Below are 18,153 nucleotides of genomic sequence, written 5' to 3'. Positions count from 1 at the left end.
TCTGGGGAAGTATCCAGACCACTGGCTTCCCCAAGTTCCCCATACCAGTCCATTGTCTCCTCAGAGACATTCTGGTTCTCTAGAGGGTCTCCAGACTCCTCCTATTCCTCTCCTGATCCTAGTACTTCCACAAAGTGCTCCGACAACATAGAACCCCTGGGTTCTGTCGACGTCTGAATCTGTGTTGTACGACGCCGTTCCGGCTCTGTGTCATTGGAGAGGAGGATGGGGTTGCGCCGACACCCACCGGCGACGCTGCTGGCACAGACGTCAGGTTTGACACCGGGAAGGCCATTGGTATGACCGGCATCGAACCGGATCCGAGATCAGATCCCTGAGGCCCCACTGGCGCCGAACCCGATGGGCCAGAGGGCTCGCCAACGGGGTCATTCCACTCAAATGTGCGGCGGATGGCCTCGTAAAAATCCTTCATTTGAGCTGGAGTCGCTCTGGCTCCCGGAAATGGAGGGAGGCAAAAAGTTGAATCTGGCTGTGCAGAACCGTGCAAAGAGCGTCGGTGCTCCCTACCTCTTTCGACAATGGACGTCAGTTGAGGTTAAGTCGAAGTACGCATGGACTTCTTGTTGTGCCTCTTCCCAGAGTGTCCAGATTACTTTGAATGGGTGGAAGAGGACTTAGGGCTCCAACGTCTGGGAAATTCAAAGGTAAGAAATCTGCAGCTAGAAATCTCTATCAGATTTTCTATTTTATACTTTAGGATCTTTACTCCAGATCCTACAACTACTCATAGGTATCTTCAGTGAAGTAAAACACAAGATACTCTTCTCTAAGCTACTCAATGTTGTCATAGTATATCAAGGATTCAAGTAGGCTATCTGCTTGCTTCGTAAAGGAGCATGGCCTGTTTCAACAATGTAAAACTATGATTATAAGCAGGAAAGTTTTCCGTCACTTAGTTCTGCAAATTATAAGTAGAAATGTGAGCCCTTGCATACATAAATCAAAATATCTAATTGTTACAGAATTTTTTTTTTTTTAATGTACAGAAAAATAAAACAATGACCTAAAGACAATGTTGTGAGTTCTGGCATATGCGTATTGGTACAACCATACTTAGCCATTTATTTATTGTTTTTTGTAAAATAAAACAGTCAGTTTATAGGAAAACTATTTTAATTTACAACAGAGTTCTGTCCCAGGTGTAGCAAAATCATCATCGTATTTGCAATTAAAAGGCACATAAGGTATATAAAAACTTAAGAAAAACTCAAGAGAAAGACAAAATATAAAATGCAATTTACAGCACTAATAGTACTTTAACATATGTTGTAAATGTTTATGTCACAAATAGCAGATATTAACAATTTAACATTTTACCATAATTGAGAAGATCTATGATTGCCAGCCTGTTTCAATAACATGTTCATGTGAGGGCATTAATAGTATTGCACATAAAATGCATAATTAAAATGTCTTCTATTAAGATACAAAGTCTCAATATGGATCAACTCTATCCGACAATAAGAGCACCCTATTCGAATTATAAAGTTACATTTCTGCTTTCAGGTAAACCTCCGATATGAAAAGAAAACTGAAGTCCAAGCAAGGGATACATTTGCAAAAATGTCAGCATTTAACTTCTTCTGAATCAGAACTGTCAAACTTGGAATGTGGACCTAAAAAAATAAACAAAAAACAGATGATAACAGCTCATCAAGAACGAAGTACAATTACCCATTTTCAGGGATCTGTTCTCCCAAAATGTACTATTTAGGTCGTCACATATTTTCTCAAGCCTTGCAAATATAAAAACTGAGGTCATTGCAGTGCATAAAACAGATTTTGAACGGTTGCCTTGCTTTCACCATCAGAGGTTTCATCTGTCTCGAATTAGTTGCACAAATAGAAGATGGCTGCCTATTCCATGGTCAAAAGGGTATCTGAGCAAGCTCCTCTTCAGTGAGCCGCAGTCTCCAGACCAAAGTTAGATGCTAAACCTTGGGTGTTTGCCTATGCAGGATTTAGTTTGGTGTTCCTGCTACTAAGCAAAGTAGAACATCTGCGTGTTTCCTATTGTATTAGTAATTGTTTAATCCGCGTTCAAATATTGTGCAGTCATAACACGTGGGTGTAAGCCTACATCTTCGCGGTATTTTGAAGTAGAGAAGGGTCATCACCTTATGTTAATTTAAAATGATGCAGACATTTGGAGGATTTGTTTTGTATTCCAGCGCCTCGGCGGGAGACTGAAGCTGTTTCCTATGGCTGTAGAATCAGTCACGAAGCCTTAAAGCCCCTATTTATTTCCAGGGCTGGCTTTCCGTCAATCATTCAGTGGGAAATTCAATTTTGATCTCACGAAAAAAAAAATCCTAAACGTTCTAGGTGGTATGGAAATGATTAAATATAGGCTTCACTTCATTGCTTTATAAAATAATTGTCAATGATGTGAAGCGTTAAACATCGTTAAACAAAAAAGCGAACAATCAAGGCAAAACTCATTGTTATTCCTTAACATGGGACACACGTGGTTAAAAATACTCCATTTATACAATGAAAAACGTACAGGAGTAAATTTTATTAAAACAGACAATGCTAATATCACGTTATTTTTTGGAAGGGCAGACCAATACCTTGAAAGCAATTCTACAAAACGTGTTTTATTTTAAATAAAGACTGTAAATATATTTTAACATTTAACATGTTGATACTGCCAAAGTGCTTCTCAATGATCAATAAAAATATACGATCCATAAGGACGCCTGGATAAAAACAGACTGCAAACAGATGCTCTCATACTCAATCATGAAATTGGCAAAAAAAAGAATAGCTTACATTCTTTGTTTTATAATGGAGAAGGTAATCCTTATTAAAATAATGGTATATCAATAAGGCTCAATTTCAAGTGTTAAAAACATGTTAGGTGCACCATTGCTTTGTCATGCTCGAGTCGTTGTTCCGCACAGCAGGTCTTGGTTTATCCGTCCAACTTGAGAGAATCAGAAACGATTCAGCACTGAAAAACGTTTTGTTTCATAAATGGCAATCAATAATCCATGTCTAAATCTCTTCCGAATGGAAGGCCAAGCACTCGACACTGGAAAACATGGTTGCATCAGGGGAAACAAGCTATTTCCGGGTAGAAACGACATTCAATTTAGTATCGACTGCACAGCTTGCTTGATCGTTAATGCAGCTTTGTCCAGTTCATCATCAGTCTGCTCTACGGTTACAATAACACGAATGCTGTGGAAAGGAGAGAAACAAAACAGGTCAATATTTAGGGCGTCTTAGTGTGGTGCACTAGAGTTATAAATATAAGGCGCTGGATTTTCACTTCATTGGTTATTCCACAGGGTTTGCTTGATATTCTTGACTGCTTTGTTCAAGCACTGATAAAGCACTTTATCGAAAAAATAAACTTAAGATGGCGCCACGGTTTGAACTCGCAGCAACCATGCCTTACTAAAGCGCTCCCCTCTGTGAAGGGCAAACGGTCAGAGATAGCGCTTCTTTTGTGTTATCTGCCACACTGCACCAGGTTACGCGGGGGACACCTAGTTAAGGGTGCGCCGGAGAGCAAACAGGTACAGTGTGCCGGATAAGTAATCAGGCGGTGTTGAGGCTAACGCAAGACTTGTTACTTTACAACACAGCACACAATAAGCAACTCCAGTTACATGTGACAAAATGCATTCTTTGTGGAACTTTTATTGATGAATGGAATTGTGCCAATAGCTTATTGGGCTGACCATGTCACCAAATGAATTCATGCTTTGTAAATCTGAATTACTGCTTTCTGATGGGTAGGCTGCAATGCTATCGATACGCTTCCCACTGCAGGACAAATGATTCACAGAATACACACATTATGAATGTTGAGACAAGGATATCACTGTTGATTTTCTACGTTGCAGAGCTATGACGAGTACTGTCTCTATCTCATAGGCAAGTGAATGAGAATATGCGCCAATATGTCCTCTCAAGTGGGGCATGGATGAAGGCACATGCCAGCTCATTCAAAAGGGACCTAATTTTTGTGCTAATTATTTGAAAATGGATTGCGTTAGATTTCTTTCATAGCAATATTGCACGGATTTTAAAACGGTTTTCCCCACACACTGTCGGCAGAAAAACCATTTAGCCCTGCAATGGAGCTCGATTTTCTGAAGAATCACAAATTAACAGTCAAAAGTAAGGTAGATAAAATTTCGAGTCATACAATTAACCCTTTCTCTCAGTGTTTTGCCTCCAAATGGGACCATGAAAATTATACCAGATGCAGCATGAAGATAATTTCTAATGCAGCAGGGAACAGTCTAGATGCTGGGACTACAGACGTTTTCAATCATTTTCTTAAGTACTGGACTGAATAAGAAGGTTGGCTCAAATGCCGGTATATTTAGCTAAAGGGTCCACCCATGGGGAGGGGATCTCCAAAACTCCTAATACCAGCTGAAGACAAGTGACAGAGGAATAGTTTTTGAGAACTTAGCCAAACAACCCATGCCAAGATCCTTAGGGGGAATAAACGTGAAGTCTCCAATTAGAATAGCCATCTCCAGATAAAGATGGCTGTTGTGCAAATTCGGGCAAAGGCTGCGTAGGTAATGATGAAAAGATACAACATCTCCACAATTTTGAAAGAAATGAAAATAAAAACACTAATATAGTAAAAGAACTGCAAAAAGAATGGAGTTGCACCATGCCAACTCACAAAAAAAGAGAAGTTCCGTGAAGTGTGTGTCCCACATTGAGGAAAAAACGAATGAACAATATTCCAACAATTGTTCTGTCAAAAATATGTTGATAGCAGTATCCTTTGTAGAATTCACTGAACCTCACCCACTCTGGTGGAATGCTTCATCATCGGGTAGGTGAAATTGTCCACAGGAGGGGAATTTCCCAGAGGTTATCAAACCATGCGTTCCGTAGGTTTCTGGTGGGTTTTGTTGTCATACTTCAATTAAAATTTTGATTTCTGAATCTGAGCAGTTTTCCTACTACATTAGCCAAAAATATTAAGACAATTCCATGAACCATAACTGCAGAATTTTAAATCCACACACTACTATGGGTTTCTCAGATCTGCATGACATGTAACAACCATAAAATACATTTACAAACTTGATGATTGGGAAGAATGTATGTACACCACCACATTGAGGCCCACAACCTCCATGAACAAACCGATATTGACCTCTATCAGATGGCACTTAAAGTAGCATAGCAGGAAGAATGGCATCCCCATTCAGCAGTGACACTCTACAGCGTCACGAGATGTCATTTATAATGACAGTAAGCAGGAAATGAGGTTAGACAGACCACAAAACATCACAACAAAATAATTCAGAAAAGTGTATACTTTGGTCTATTCCTTCTGAGAGAAAAAATTACTTGGACCTTTAGTATTCATCGATGGGACCCACAGGTGGTAATGCTGCTTCAAATTTTGATAAAATACCACCTCTAAATTCCAGTGCCACCCACGTTTGGCACATATATGGACTCCCTACTTTTCTTCCAAAAACATGCTCCTCCGGACAAGAACACCTGGGCTAAAGTGGGATCACACTTACTTCAGCACAAACTGATTCTTTCCCTAACCCAGACCAAATACTTTGCAGCTCACTTAATGTACTGGACCCCTGCAAAATTGTTCCAATTACAACTGAAGGATGCCAACACATGCTGGGCATGCGACTCATCCCTTGACAATGAAGAACATATGTTATTCTCTTGCCCTCACCTGTAATCCTACTGGCACAATGTCCCCCTACAGCTACAAAAAAACTATTTCGTTATCCCTTCCAATAATGTTACTAGGATCTTATCCGGCAGATACCCCCAATGGACCTCTTTGCCATAGATCTTTCCTTCCTTGACCTTTAACTCACCATTGCGATCAAAGTAATAATGAATGATTGGAAATCTGGTAACAAGGTATCTTACCATACCTTGTGGGCCTGGGTTACCTATCTAAGAAGCACACACATAACCCAATCTAGTAACAAAGGCTGCTCTGTAACATCCAAACGTATTTGGGATACGCTTGATCGCTTTATTCACAGCACAGCCCCCTGAAGCGAAATCTTCCAAATCTCCCCCTGGCCACAGGTTCTATCCTCGTCAGCTCTACTTCGGTTTTTGCCACCTCTCATACTGAATCACATGACTCCACCTCTCTCTCCCTCACCAGAGACCACTTCCCCCACTTAGATATAGTAACAGACACACTCGTAGGATGTGTACAGTTGGAATATGTTTCTGCTTAAATTCCTCAAGACTCACTCCCCTATACATCAACGCTCCAACCTTAAGCCAAACTCTCTGGGTATGGACTACAGATAATTGTATTCTAGGAATTCTGTCAATAGCAACAGATTGATGTACACCATGTAATTACTCATTTTATTTAGCCTTTTCTTTCCCTCCTTGTTTCCTTCTGGATAGTATGCTCCTTATTAAAGTACCAATAAAAACACCTTTATCACAAAACAAAGATGGCACCCAAAGTAGCTTGTAAACTCTGCAGTATTTGGAGCCCTGTGGCCCAAAAACACGCATTCCTATATCTGCAAAGCAGACTAGGCCTCGGAACCTGCTCGTGATTATACTACAAGAACAGGAGCTTAAATAACGCTTATCCTGGCACATCCAAAATAATATGAGAGAGGGGGAACATGGCACATGAGACTGCAGACACACATACAAAGCTTAGTAGGTATTCCTAAGATCTTCCAGGTAAATATGGGCCAACATTTTCCCTCGATTATGACAGGCCAGTGCACTAAAAGGGTGCCATGTTCCTGCATCCTACAGAGGTCCTGACAAACTATAGCAGGGGTAAGACATCACAATCGCATCCAGATAACGGCAATAATGATCTCCTCAAAAGACCACCCTCTTTGAGGGGCAAGCGGGGTGTTGCACCCAGTGTGCAGCATGACCCAATGATGAAGCATGCCACGCTGGTGGGTCAAGGTCAGTGTATCCTATAAAGGATACCCATAGGGACAAGTACGACAGAAAAATCGTTGCAAATACTTTTTTTTGTTTTTTCCAGAAGGTTAGTCCGAAATCTCACAGAATGTCACATCTTTAAAGCAGTCATGTTAAGTGAGAACATTTGACAGAATCAAAGCCCTCTTATTCCCTTTTTGTGATTTTTGGGTTACACCATGTCAGTCATAAAAGATAACAGAATTAATGTCAACTTAAGCCTTTCAAAGGTAATCTCCAAAATCCATTCCTATGGTCTCACTTCATGTGACCCGTCAAATGTAATATGGATGATTGCTGATGCCACCTGTTCAAGGGTGTTGAACAGGTGGATGGTCCTGGCAATTTTATTCTTTTGTCCTTTTTCTTCCATCCTTGTATGTTAGGAGATAGGAGTGGTTTAGGAGTTATTTCAACAAAGTATTATCAGATATGTCCCCAGTACTGCTTTCTGGGAAGTAGGCCTATAGAGATATGAAGTATGTGAAGTAACACTACAATCGCATGAAAATACAGGCTAAGCTTTACCCTGCTAACAAGACCCACAACAAAGGAGTAAGCATGACTCTGTTTCTAGGTGCTTTGGGATGTACATCAGAAGTAGCTATCAGGCTACAGTTTTCCTAAGCTAAACATTGATGCTTAACCTCCTCTTTAGGTTGCTTCTACCTACCAAGTAATAAAAGCACTCCGGTTGTGAAAGGCTCACTGTGAACCCATCCATTGCTTACCATTGGTTCACTTTGTCAATGATAGGCTGGTTCTTATTTGTTGGCTTACCTTTCTATTATTGTTTTTTTACCCTACCCTAGCGCCTCCTTCCAATCCTTTTGATTGGCTGACTAGTTCCCTTCTACTGCTCACATTAAGGGAAGTACTTTTTCATTCAGCACTCCAATGAGAGGACATATGTTTTCTAGCTCTCCCTCATGTGCTGCTTCATACCCCATTCCCCTCCAAATAGCCCCTTAACCCCAAGTGCTGCTCCACACCCTTCCCAGTTTGACTGTAAAAGTACAGCAAGAGATATTTTTGTTACAATATGGCTGAAGAGAAGATTTTAAGGGCTGCTTTTGTTTTATCGCCTCCATTTCACACAGCATGAAAGCACAAGGTCTGGCATACAAAGACTTTAAAAGTGCTGGGGGAAGGGTAGGCTGCTGGACTCACCAACCCAGCTGGCATTTGAGGGAGAAGGTGGACTTATGACATGTCTCCCAGAGGTCCATAAATCTGCTCCCTGGGCTACTGCAGAAGATCAAATCACCACATCTTGTAAATAATAAATTAGGCCTTGGCAACCGTTTCCCTTTACGGTCTGATAACTTCCCTATTCGTTTTACATTTTACTCAGACGTTCCTGATTATAAGTATTTAAAAAAAAAGCATGACATTAAGGAATTGAACACTGAATTCAATTAACAGTTTTGAGGCACCATAGATAAAGGATTGCTTTTCCTCCACTATTTCGAAATAACTTTTTCTTTTACTTTTTTAAAAATACTTTACAAACATTTGCTAAGTCAAGAGCTTAGTACTCACATTATAAAGGCGCAACCCATTGGCTTTACCACTGCTTGTTGAACTTCTGTACCAGTGTCCCACAAGGAAAATGCTTTGGGAAATTAAGCTACAAGTTACAGATGGATTAGTTATGAATGGCTGCAATAATGTATGCATGATGGTAATTTTTTGCAAGATCATTGGACCCCGATTTTAGAGAAGAGGGAGAGGATGGTCACATCAGACAGCACTGCTCCTTTTAAGACCTACTTTTGGCATTCCTGAAAGCTTCTGTAGACCGCATCGGTCTTCTCATTTTGGACTCCCTCGAAGTTGTGGGATGGTGATTTGCAGGTTCATTGTTTATTCAGGGGTCTCAAACTTTATCTGAACTGAGTGCTACTTATGTTCAATGAAACACATCGAGAGCTACTAATATTATTAGTGTTGTATAATCTCAATTTTGTTATATGTATATTAATTCAACCAAGCAAAATCTTTCTAATTAAATAAACTGGGCTGCAAAGAGGTGAGCAACTCTTAGGTAGCTGGGGAGCTACAGTAACTCACAGGTTGATGGTTGGAGACCCTTGGTTTAGACGTATTCACAGATTCTTTGCGCTTCCCTAAAAAGACTCACGTCTACTTGTTAAGGCAGTACATTGTACTGTGCTTGCACAAGCGGTGGCTTTTACTTAAAGACTGGGAGAAAAGACTTTAGGATAAGACGGACTGCTCGGAGTTCTAGAAGATTTGTATAGTAAGTGGAATTCCCTTGATCTGAAGAATGGCCCAATTGTGTCCCAACATGGCAGCATTGGTCACCATTGTCTGTCAGGATCTCCCTATGAAAAGTTATTCCTTGCATCAGGTTTTTCGGAGGACGACGAGGCAAAACACTAGATAGCTGCATAAGAAAGAATTAGCCTGTCTTCCCAATTGCCTCTATTTTGGGTATGTAGATTATCCAGAGACTTGGGAAGAAGCCTTATTTGGAGGCAGGCATGTTGCACCAGAAGAAAACACTATTCCACTGACCCAATAAAAGACGACGGAAGGTAGTTTCCATCCAGAAGAAAGCTTTTGCCTTCTGAATGTATAAACCACTCCTAGACAGTGTATGGACTGTAACTGAAGTGGATCGGGCTCTCAAAAACAAGCTACTTATCTTCGATAATGCATTATTTGGTGGAGACAATATCTAGTTGAAGATTCCTTACCTTTGAAGTTCCCAGGCGTCAAAAGGGATTTGGAAACTTTTGTATGAGCAGTATCCCTGCACGCCATCAGTTGGCTCCATTCAGCTCCACGTGGCATCATTGGCGTAGACTATGACGTTGCAGTCCCTTACATAGGCCACCTAGGTGAGCGGAGGTCAGTTTCCTTTCACGACTATCCATGCTAGGATGCAGAGCCATGAATTGGACTGACCAGTGAGTGTCCAAACTAGGGCTCTGAAAAGGGGATCAACCGTAGGTCTACAAATGTGCCTGCAGAGTGGGGAGGCATGGGTGGGTCTGTAAGGAATCTGCAGCTAGTTATTGTCTCTACCAGATAAAGAGTTACTCAAGGTAAGTAACTTGTTCATCTGATAGAGACCTCCATAGCATAAGAAGCTCCCTCCTCCACAGCCACAGTAGGTGTAGAGAGCATACCAGTAGCCAGGCAGGTGTCCAGTCCACTGGCCTCCGCAAGCTCCTCATATCAGTCCAATTCCTCACCGGGAGTGTCCAACTGGTGTTCTAGAGGGTCCTGTCACCCCTCCCACTCTTTTCCTATGCCTGAAACCTCCTCCAAAAGTTCAGGCAATTACCTAGAGCCCTTGTGCTCTGTCGGTGCCAGAATTGGGTTAGATCGACGATGATCGGACTCTTGAGTTGTTGGGAATCAGAATTGGGCTGGCGGCGCTGGAATCATAGACTATGGGAACAGCGCCAGGGAAGGTCGCATTAGCACAACCGGCGCTGATCTGGGATCAGAACCAAGAGCCCCACTGAAGCCAAGGCCGGAGCGGTTGCTGTGTAACCTGACGGGGCCTCTTCCCACCCCATGGGACCCAAAAGCACACCAGCGGGGTCAACAAGGTCAAATACCCGACGCATGGCCTCGTAAAACTCTGGTTTAAGTGGGGGCCGTGTGGCTCCTGGAAACAGCACCAGGTCCGCAGAACAATGTCTGGTTCGCCAATCTTACTCACTCGTCTTGTCAATCCTCAATGGACACAGTGAAGTTGAAGTTAGTTTAGGCTTCAAGCGCAATGAAGACTTAGGGCTCCTGGAGAGGTCCTGCAACCTTCTCTTCCGCAATCGGCACCGGGACCTCTGAGGAGTCACTCTCAATGGTGCTGACTGCAGGGCTGCAAGCATCTTTAGGGAACGCTCCCTCAAAACTTTTGTCGCCATGGCCTGGCAGTCCAAGCGCCATTTTGAGTCGTGGTCGAGCTCGAGATGCCGTTAGCACACAAGGAGCAGGTCAGTAACCGACATGGCGCGGTGACAGTCGCCACATGGCTTCAACCCTACCTTTCTGGAGGTCATCCCTCGACACACAATGAAAAAATCTTCGCCAAAACTTTTTAAAAAGTTGGCCAAAAAGAGACAAAGAGTTAGTTCTTCTCTAGATCATCGCTAACTGGAGTGGAAAGAAAAGAATGGACGTCCGCAAGCATGGGATGCCTATAGAGGTGACTGCGCAGTCATATCCGGTCCCTGCGACGCCATGCAGAACCAAATGGAGACAGCCGATGGCACACAGGGGTAATGCTCACGCAAACGTTTCCGGATCCAGTCTGATGTCTGGAAAATTCAAAAGTAAGAAAGCTGGGCTAGAAGACTATTAGATGGATAACTCCTGTTCTCTGGATGTGCTTGCTACCTTTCACCCCTGAAAAGGGAACTAGAGGCTATATTAGTTGAAACCCAAAAGAGCTTTAAGCTTCTACATAGATTGTACCAAGGACCATCTTGTGAACAATCAACTATTGGTGCGATTCTCTGGAGCAAAGAAAGGGAAGGTGTGCAAAAGAGGACCTTGTTGAGGTGGATAGTCCTCTACATTAAGATCTGCTATGCACTGGTCAAGAAGCGGCCCTCGAAGGTCTGAAGGCTCATTCCACCACAGCATAGGCTACTACCACGGCATTGGTGTGTGTGTATGTGAGGGAGGGGGACAATGAAATGTCCAATGTATCTGCTGCTATCTATTGCATGTCTTTTGCAAGGTAAAGAATCAGAGGGTAAAGTATTCATCAGAAGAGTGAGTTACTTAACTTCGGTAACACTCTTTGTGGTGAATAACTTAACCTGATTCTTCAATGCCTCCCACCTGCGAATTCTGTGGAGTGGCTTATTTTTAACATATGAAAACAGGCCAAGTTTGTATTCATTGCACTGTTACCAACAATTGTTCATGCTACACATCAGAGAGTGTGGAAAAGGAAGAGACAAGAAATTAATGTCAGTGAGCAGGGGCAGTGCTTACATGTAGCTCCGTTCCAGAACTTCCGGGTCTGTATGGAGTCAGCATGGAGCTGCATAATTGTACCTAGTAGTATGCGGAAGCACTTCTATAAACAGATTTGTATACAGTCTAATACCTGGGGACATTTTAAGGTGGGGAATCTGCGATTTGAAATGAGCCATAGGTTTATAAGATGTTTTATTTCGATGGATACTTCAAATCACCTTAATGTAGCTGGAGACAGGCTAGATAAAGGGTTAATACCCAGATTTTTTAAATTTGTTATCCACTTGTTTGTTTTTTTAAATCCAGAAAGAGACTGAGTTCTTCTTCAGTCTTTTTAAAGCCAGTAACTAGCAGGAATACATTATCTTTACTTACTTGAGATGGCAACACTCTCCAAAGCCTGTTTCCCGAAAATAATGGCTATCCTGATGTAACCACTCCTGTTGGCTCTAAAACAGCATCATTGGATGTTACTGCAGGAGGAAAAGACTTGAACAAATATGTAATATTGCACAATATTCAGTGCCCATTTTTTTTTGTGATTTATTGCCACTCTTGAAGATGGTTCAACATGCTTCCCCCCACTGGAAAACATGACCAAAGAGGGTGACGAGAAATCACGATTTACCTCCAGTGTAGTGCTGGTGTTCCGCAGTAGAAGCCTTGGTTTATCTTCTACCTTTGGAGTACCCTCTCTGATATTATGACTGCCATGTATTAGTACTGCTGCTGGTCTGTTGAGGAGTTTCAACCCTCTGCTACCAGTACCAACTATACTGGGGACATAACAGATACTTCCGGTATTCTTTCTTTTTCTCAAGTCCAACTGCTCTAGGATGACAACGTCTGAGCTCCTAGTCAGTGTAGTTGTTCAACAAAATGTTTACAGGGAATGGTAGCTTGGGCAAACACTGTTGTGTTTCAGGACTCATAAAAGACCCTTTTTACCCCTCAAAATATCCATGAGCAGCAAGAACACTAGTGCTACCACCACACTGATAACTTTGTATGAGTCATCTCATTAATGATTAACTCATGAAAATCAGGTCATTTATCCCCAAGATAATCTTCCACAAACTGTTGTAGAGTATATTTATATTCGAAGGCCTACATTTTTCTGCACACTAAAAGCTGCTTTAGATGCAGCAGATGTAAGAAAACATTCAACCGAGAACAGATGTAGAACGAACATAACCATGGCGTAGAAGTATATTTCTGGTGATAAGTTTCAAAAATCACTGAGGTCATGGTAGACAGTGGTGGCTTTAGGAGGGATAATTTAGGTGCATCTCTCACCAGACGCTGTAGAACATGATACTGCCTCTAAAATAGAGATGCCTGAAGCAATCAAACAGAGTCTAGATGGCAAAGGCGCAAGACAGAGTACCAGCAACTTTACGAAAATGAAGTCGAAGGCAGAACTAGAAGTGGTGAAGCTGGATATGGAGGGATTGTGGTGGTCACTGAAGGCAGAGTGACTATCAGTACTGGCGAAGCTCTTCTGGAAGTAGGATGGGTAGGAGAAGGTACTGACAGAAAAGTTACTTTTGTCAGGAATTGGTTCTAGAATATTCTGAATTTGAGAAGGGCATACAGATCATAAAACAAATTTGACCACATAACACCCACCTGACAATGCATAGACTGGTTATCTCTTAGATTATGTTTTTGGAAGACAACTGATATAGATTTGATATTACATATACTGAACAAAAGAACAAAGATTTTTAGTTAACCTTGGAGGAGGTAGATGCTTTTCTTCTTTTTCCAAATAGCGAGCTTGAGTTAATGCAATTTTTCTGTTCATGCACTTAAGGGAGAAAACAAACAGTAGTTAATAAACTCAGATTTTACAATGCAATTAAAATCTACATAGAAATAATTTACATATTCCCCAAAGATGAAAACAATACAAAGCCAATCAAACTTATCATAAATGGACAAGATTACAATGAATATGAAGTAACTTCCCTGGTACAGATTTACATGATACCGTTGCTAACACTAACCTGCTCTTATGCATAATCAGTTAATGAAAGTCTGAACAGTGTCACAGCACAATGAGCTCACTGGCACGACCACATACGAAGGCTACTGATACTGCTATTGGTCCTTATATTTTTACTGATTCAACTATTCATCTTACTACAGACATGAAAGGCCATTTCACCCTTTCTTTGCACACCATAAGCAGCCAGCATGTCCTAGTGACCCTTGCAATTCTTAGAAATGACCATGTAATTTGAGGCACAAGTAGGGTTGCTAGCATTAACTAAAAAAGTCTTCATATGCAAATAAATCCCCATTCCCCTAATGCATTTTATATTTCAATGACTAATGGCCGCCATTCAAATCTTATTGTTCAAATTAAATATCAGTAGAAGGAGTAAATTGATCCTGGGAAAATGCATCAAAAACAAAATCAACCCAACTCTTGAGGTAAACCTCATTTCTACCTACATTCAACCTCAACTAGGGAAAAACCAAACACGTCCCTGGTTTCACCCTGACCTAAGAAAAGAACGATAAAAATCCCAATGCAAACAAGATGTGGGCAAAATCTTGATTATTACCAAGAGCAAGAACTTTAATTGCACAACCCCATAAAGGTGGAGTGATGTGATCAAATATTATCTTTTTGGCAAAGGAGAGCAATGCAGTTGAGACAAAAAACTATCACACAGAAACAGGTCGCTATTTAAAGAAAACACACATACATGAAATCTAGAAACAGGAATACAAACAAGCGAGTAAGAAGGTGGAAATGCACTTTGATGGAGTACTTAATCAAAAAGAATATATGCCCCTAACGTCAGCAGTGGATGAATGCACACCATCAAAACCAAGGGTGAAACTAAATGCTCCATAGGTGGGACAACAGAATAACAGGGAGCAAAGACTCTGAATTGGGAGCAACAAAATTAATTTGAGCAGTCTCCATATATGCTCACGTGATGGTTTCTTTGTCTAAGTAGTATTAATAATAATGCATACAGTCTTGAACCCATACAAATAAAAAAAGAACCCAATTACCCAACTTTGCCAAAACGAACTATGCAACTAACCTAAAGTTAAAATATACAGGGCGCTGTCCACTTTACAGAATGTCTAGTGATAAGAGATGAATGGGCATCAAAACACTACACATTAAGAATTTGACACGAAAATACAGTATCAATGCTCCCATAAGAAAAAAATACATCCATGCTAATACTCTGCACAACTAAACAGACATTAACCACATCACCAACCGAAAAAAGACAATTCACCCTTGACAGCAATTTGTAAGACTGCATCTTCCTCCTGACAAAGCCATCAAACATGGCTGCTGTATGCGCAGAGGGCACCTATGCTTTACGACACCAATTTTCATTTGATGTCCGCTCTGCTATAATGATAGTCTGATTAATCGCAGATTGCGGTAGTGGTCAAAGAAAGCGGCACATAACTTTTCACAGAGGTTTTCCTTCAGTAAGAACCCAAAGAACTGTCGTAAATTTAGTACTTGCATCTTCCGATCCATTTTTCATTACACATTTAGCAGAAAAAATGCTTAGTACTTTTTCAGGTGATCTCCCTTCATTTAAACAGTTTGCAAAGTTCAATTTTCAGTGAGGTAATCTCCTCACATGACGTCTTCACTAAAAGTATTCAGAGATAATTAACCTTGTTTGGGGCTGATGACTTTGAATGCTGCGAAATAATTCAGAATGTAAAAGTACCTGTGACAAGTTCTATGGTGCTTTGTTTGAGGGCAACAAGAAAGTGAGGATACAGTCTACCTAATGTACAAAAGCACCCACGAATTAGGCCTCTATAACACGTTGTATGCACCTATCGATTAAGCCAGAAAAGGAGTTTCCAGTCAAATCAGGAGTTACAGAAGATGTAGGCACAATACTGTTTAATCACCCTACCCTAACTCCCAAGGCTTTTTAAAGGCTGGCAAAATATACAGGTTGTGAAAGGCAGAAAAATGGAAGAATTACTGCAGGAATGGGATGCTGGTTAGTCAGATTCCCGTGGTAATTAACACATTACCAGTGGTAATTCTCTTTCTGGTGGACACTCTAGCCAACAACATATTCTCACTTCTAGAATAGCCCAAGGTGCCAGACTTGTCCTAGAAAATTCTTCAGCAATGTGACTGCGCACCGACAGGTTGCACAGAATAGCTCTGTGATAACTCTACACTCACTTTCTTTTTTCTTCCCTGCCCTCTGATTCGGAGTGTAGTTCAAATTGACAAATATCCCACCACCACCGATACAGAATGCTGGACTCCCAAGATTCAGCCCTTCCAAAAGGGCCACCTATTCCTGGAGCGGTAATTGCAAACACAACAGTGATGGACAGAATGTGGATCAATGTCACACATTCACCCCAGTCAAAAGATCTGGGCCCAAATCCATCGTTTTTCCACTCCACACCACCCTGGGTTAGACAATGGCGATATGCAAATCAGCGCTGACCCTGTGCCCCATGGGAACAGTCCAGTCCGAACTACAAAAGCCATGTCCTTCCCAGAACGGAAACAAGCATCCGAGGACCGGCCCGGTTTCGAGGTAACACCTCTCATCAGCCCGGCTAGCTTGACTCCAGTGGTGTGGAGTGCCTGGGACTCACGTCTGAGCATCCCCAGTACACTTAGAGCGGTAATTGCAAACACAACAGTGATGGACAGAATGTGGATCAATGTCACACATTCACGCCAGTCAAAAGATCTGGGCCCAAATCCATCGTTTTTCCACTCCACACCACCCTGGGTTAGACAATGGCGATATGCAAATCAGCGCTGACCCAGTGCCCCATGGGAACAGTCCAGTCCGAACTACAAAAGCCATGTCCTTCTCAGAACGGAAACAAGCATCCGAGGACCGGCCCGGTTTCGAGGTAACACCTCTCATCAGCCCGGCTAGCTTGACTCCAGTGGTGTGGAGTGCCTGGGACTCACGTCTGAGCATCCCCAGTACATTCTGTCCATCATTGTTGTGTTTGCAGTTACCGCTCTAAGTGTACTGGGGATGCTCAGACGTGAGTCCCAGTTACTCCACACCACTGGAATCAAGCTAGCCGGGCTGATGAGGTGTTACCTCGAAACCGGGCCGGTCCTCGGATGCTTGTTTCCGTTCTGGGAAGGACATGGCTTTTGTAGTTCGGACTGGACTGTTCCCATGGGGCACAGGGTCAGCGCGGATTTGCATATCGCCATTGTCTAACCCAGGGTGGTGTGGAGTGGAAAAACGATGGATTTGGGCCCAGATCTTTGGACTGGGGTGAATGTGTGACATTGATCCACATTCTGTCCATCATTGTTGTGTTTGCAGTTACCGCTCTAAGTGTACTTGGGGGATGTATGACGGTACCACGCGTTCTTTTACAACGCGTACCGTTACAACGCTACTTTTACCACGCAAGTCGTTACCACGACTTGCGTGGAGGGGCGCTGGATAGTAAATTTTTTAATTTACTATTCCAACTCCAGTCCCCGTGGACTCTAGGGAAGGAGTTGGATAGTAAATTAAACAATTTACTATCCTGGAGCGCCCCCCAGCGCAAGTCGTGGTAACGACTTGCGTGGTAAAAGTAGCGTGGTAACGGTACCGCGTTGTAAAAAATGCGTGGTAACCGTTGCATACCGTACTGGGGATGCTCAGACGTGAGTCCCAGTTACTCCACACCACTGGAATCAAGCTAGCCGGGCTGATGAGGTGTTACCTCGAAACCGGGTCGGTCCTCGGATGCTTGTTTCCGTTCTGGGAAGGACATGGCTTTTGTAGTTCGGACTGGACTGTTCCCATGGGGCACAGGGTCAGCGCTGATTTGCATATCGCCATTGTCTAACCCAGGGTGGTGTGGAGTGGAAAAACGATGGATTTGGGCCCAGATCTTTGGACTGGGGTGAATGTGTGACATTGATCCACATTCTGTCCATCATTGTTGTGTTTGCAGTTACCGCTCTAAGTGTACTGGGGATGCTCAGACGTGAGTCCCAGTTACTCCACACCACTGGAATCAAGCTAGCCGGGCTGATGAGGTGTTACCTCGAAACCGGGCCGGTCCTCGGATGCTTGTTTCCGTTCTGGGAAGGACATGGCTTTTGTAGTTCGGACTGGACTGTTCCCATGGGGCACAGGGTCAGCGCTGATTTGCATATCGCCATTGTCTAACCCAGGGTGGTGTGGAGTGGAAAAACGATGGATTTGGGCCCAGATCTTTGGA

The 18,153-nt window shown here is 42.4% G+C and overlaps 1 protein-coding gene across 1 annotated transcript in view; it reads right to left on the bottom strand.

The window, feature by feature from the left end:
- Window positions 1–1,036: 1,036 nt before the first annotated feature.
- SPTLC1 (serine palmitoyltransferase long chain base subunit 1) overlaps window positions 1,037–18,153 on the bottom strand; it is a 302,110-nt gene continuing 284,993 nt past the window's right edge. Inside the window, exons 14-15 of the mRNA XM_078675619.1 lie at window positions 13,668–13,741; window positions 1,037–3,207 (exon numbers count right to left, since the gene is read on the bottom strand). Coding sequence (XP_078531745.1) covers window positions 3,114–3,207; window positions 13,668–13,741 — 168 coding nt within the window. The 3' untranslated portion in view covers window positions 1,037–3,113. The remainder of the gene's footprint in view (window positions 3,208–13,667; window positions 13,742–18,153) is intronic.

The sequence above is a fragment of the Lissotriton helveticus genome, chromosome 2_1 (assembly GCF_964261635.1).
Source record: "Lissotriton helveticus chromosome 2_1, aLisHel1.1, whole genome shotgun sequence".
NCBI classification, from domain to species: Eukaryota; Metazoa; Chordata; class Amphibia; order Caudata; family Salamandridae; genus Lissotriton; species Lissotriton helveticus.
This window is presented reverse-complemented; position numbering and strand designations above follow the sequence as displayed.